This window comes from Metopolophium dirhodum, chromosome 1, assembly GCF_019925205.1.
Source record: "Metopolophium dirhodum isolate CAU chromosome 1, ASM1992520v1, whole genome shotgun sequence".
Lineage (NCBI taxonomy): Eukaryota > Metazoa > Arthropoda > Insecta > Hemiptera > Aphididae > Metopolophium > Metopolophium dirhodum.
Genome location: NC_083560.1, coordinates 12,022,078 through 12,024,824, shown reverse-complemented (window position 1 = coordinate 12,024,824; position 2,747 = coordinate 12,022,078). Strand labels below are relative to the sequence as shown.

At 39.7% G+C, this 2,747-nt stretch overlaps 1 protein-coding gene across 1 annotated transcript; it reads right to left on the bottom strand.

Annotated features, from left to right (window-relative positions):
- Positions 1–245: 245 nt before the first annotated feature.
- On the bottom strand, positions 246–2,364 carry LOC132953376 (metalloendopeptidase OMA1, mitochondrial-like). The gene is made up of 2 exons (XM_061025857.1): positions 2,201–2,364; positions 246–1,191 (listed from the first exon to the last, which is right to left on the bottom strand). The coding sequence occupies exons 1-2, from the start codon at positions 2,362–2,364 to the stop codon at positions 246–248; spliced, it is 1,110 nt and encodes a 369-aa protein (XP_060881840.1).
- Between the last annotated feature and the right edge of the window lie 383 nt (positions 2,365–2,747).

Sequence of the window (2,747 nt, the reverse complement as noted above, 5' to 3'; positions counted from 1 at the left end):
GCATAAAATTAAAGCAAAAAATTTAAACCGCAGATTTTTTCCGTAATAATTAATTTACACATCCATAATTATTTTAGAACTAGAGTGGCACCTATGTTAAAAAAATTGTTTCTATTAATCAAAATTCTACATTCTCTGTATTTACTAATATTTTAGTCACGGCAAGCCTCTGAACTCATTGTTTCTGTGTGTGTGGCGGTGATGGGGTGCGGGCAAGAACCCAAAGGCATAAGGGCAGATCGTGATCAGATATAGCATCCAGCCAGTTTCTGGAGCTTCTTTGTAGCAGGTATCAAGCTGAACAAGTGTCGGGCCCGGCTCTTGTCCGATGGGTGCGTTTCCAGCCACCAGGCCCGGGTGGGTGGATCGTTGATCTTAGACTGTGTTTCCCAGAATCGGTAACCCTGAGTGATGTCCACGCACGCGTTCGCGGCCAGCTCCAAGCCGACGCGGTCGGCCTCCACCTCTTGTTCCCTCAGCGTCCCCAGCTTCACACACACATACAAGACGAGTTGACACACGACGACCGCAAACAGCGCAAGAGGGAGTGGTAGCGCGGCCGACAGTACCGCGGCCGATGGCAACGCGCACATAAAGTGGACGACTAGGTTGACGCTTTCGAAATGGTTAAAGTGCCGGAGCAAGCAGTGCGCTAGCTCGTGGCCGACTATAATTGAAAGCTGATCGTCGTTGGCCGTGGCCGTCAGTCCGGTATACACGAAAATGAACCCGTTCGCCATGACGAGCGCGTTGATCATCGGGTGGTCCACCACCACCACACTCCACTGGCGCTTGCGGATCTCGTCCACCTCGATGTTGGCGTTCAGCACCCGAGACGCCACGCTGGCCACGCGCTTGTATGTGGGATGTTCTATTCCCAGGAGGCAGCACTTGCTCATCACGGCCAGAGTGTTAGCCACCTGTTCGTCAGCACTTACCTCGAACGTCCGGTCGCTGAAAATGAACAGCCGCCACAGGTCAGTCCACGGGTCAAGTTCCATGTAAAACGATAGGAACGTTCCGATCAGACATAGTCCGACGGTCACTGTCATGCCAATGGCCAAGCGGTGCATCCAGGCCGCGTTCACGTACCGCTGCCTCGTCTCGGGCGTCCGATTGAGCCACCATTGCCGCGCTGCCACGCCACCGATTACGGTCAGTGACACCGAAAACTCACGCTTACCCGTATGACTGAAAACATGTATAGCGGTAATATTGTATTGTGGTTGTGGAAGTATCGTTGTGACAAGGACATTTCTAACATTTATGAAATATGCCATTACTTAGTAAAGGGAAAACCATATGACCGTAATTTCAAATGAATAATATTTCAGGCTCGGAACTTAATACGTGCTAAAAAATATTCAAATATGCGTAACAAAACACCATCATAATATGCGGTAAGAATTTGGAAAATATGTAAAATATACGCAATTCATTGAAGAAAATATATGTATATGATATAGGTATACATGATGGCGCTGTTTTGACAATTGATATAATTTTATCGATAGTGCTAAATTATCATCAACGTATCTTCGGAAGTCCTATGGAGACATCGCGCAGTGCATGTCACGTGAATTATTTTTATGTATAAAGGACTAAGTGATTTTCCACACTTAACTATATAGGACGCCGCATCCGATAGCATTGCATGAGAGCATTACAAAAATAGCCGTTGATGAATTAATTAATTTTGAATTAATTTGTTGTCATATTATAGTATCTAATATTCTTTTGTTAAGCTAGAGATATCTAAAAAAAAAATTTGTTCTCGTTGAATCCGTGAAATATGCAAAATTACGCAACAAAAAATTTTGTATTTGAAATATACATATTATGGATCTCAAATGTGTCGAATCGGAATTTCAATATGCACTTTCTAAAGAAATATGCAAATGCCTAAAGTTCCGAGCCTTGAATGAATATGTATTTGGTCGCCATCGAATAAAATAATATATATAGTAGGTTTTATAGTATTCGACGTGATATGAAATCTAGTGAAAAAAATTACAATACATCATAATATTATTTGTTGTATAACTAACGCTATAACAACAGCAATAGAATATTTCATTACTCGTTTGTAACTCGAATCGTTATTTTATAGTAACAGCCATCGCACCGTATCGTCATAATATAATATAGTACAAAATGGTCAATAATATGTTTATATACCCGTTGAATTAAAATAGATTACCAAACAAGGTTTTGCAGCTGTAGAGACTGTTTGGATATTTTCAGCGCAGCATTCGGTGTCTTATAGTATGCCAAACCGCTCTTACCACTGATGTATGACATTGAGAGTCTTGTTGTTGGAATTGACAAAAACGAAACATTTCTCAAAAGAAGTAAAGAAAACATTGTATAAATAATATCAAAATATTGTAAATGATAAAAACGTCTTGATTGCAAATCTGACAATGTATAAACAAAAATAGGTACGTATCGTAGGAAACGGATTTTCTCGAATATTTGGTGAGATGATGAATCATCTGTGTAATATAGATTTTGCATCTTTGAATCATTTTAAATAATGATGTTTTTTTTTATTAATTTTTTTCTAAGTCATATTATATTTTGCATTTCAAGAGAACTTTTGAAATTATAGTCTATAGTATTAGTCTGTTAACAACGTAAATACGTTGCCAAAAGTAAATAAGTTAATAAAGGTGTTATTATAAGTTTTTAGTGTAGCAGCTTGATGCAATTAATTTACCAAAATCCTGGTTCATCAGGAATAGTTA

Excerpts from the sequence above, each read along its gene's own strand:
- LOC132953376 (XM_061025857.1), bottom strand. The coding sequence starts at position 2,364 with ATGTTTTCTTTACTTCTTTTGAGAAATGTTTCGTTTTTGTCAATTCCA. Across the intron at positions 1,192-2,200 it reads CAGCTGCAAAACCTTGTTTG|TCATACGGGTAAGCGTGAGT; the intron begins GTAATCTATTTT and ends ACATGTTTTCAG.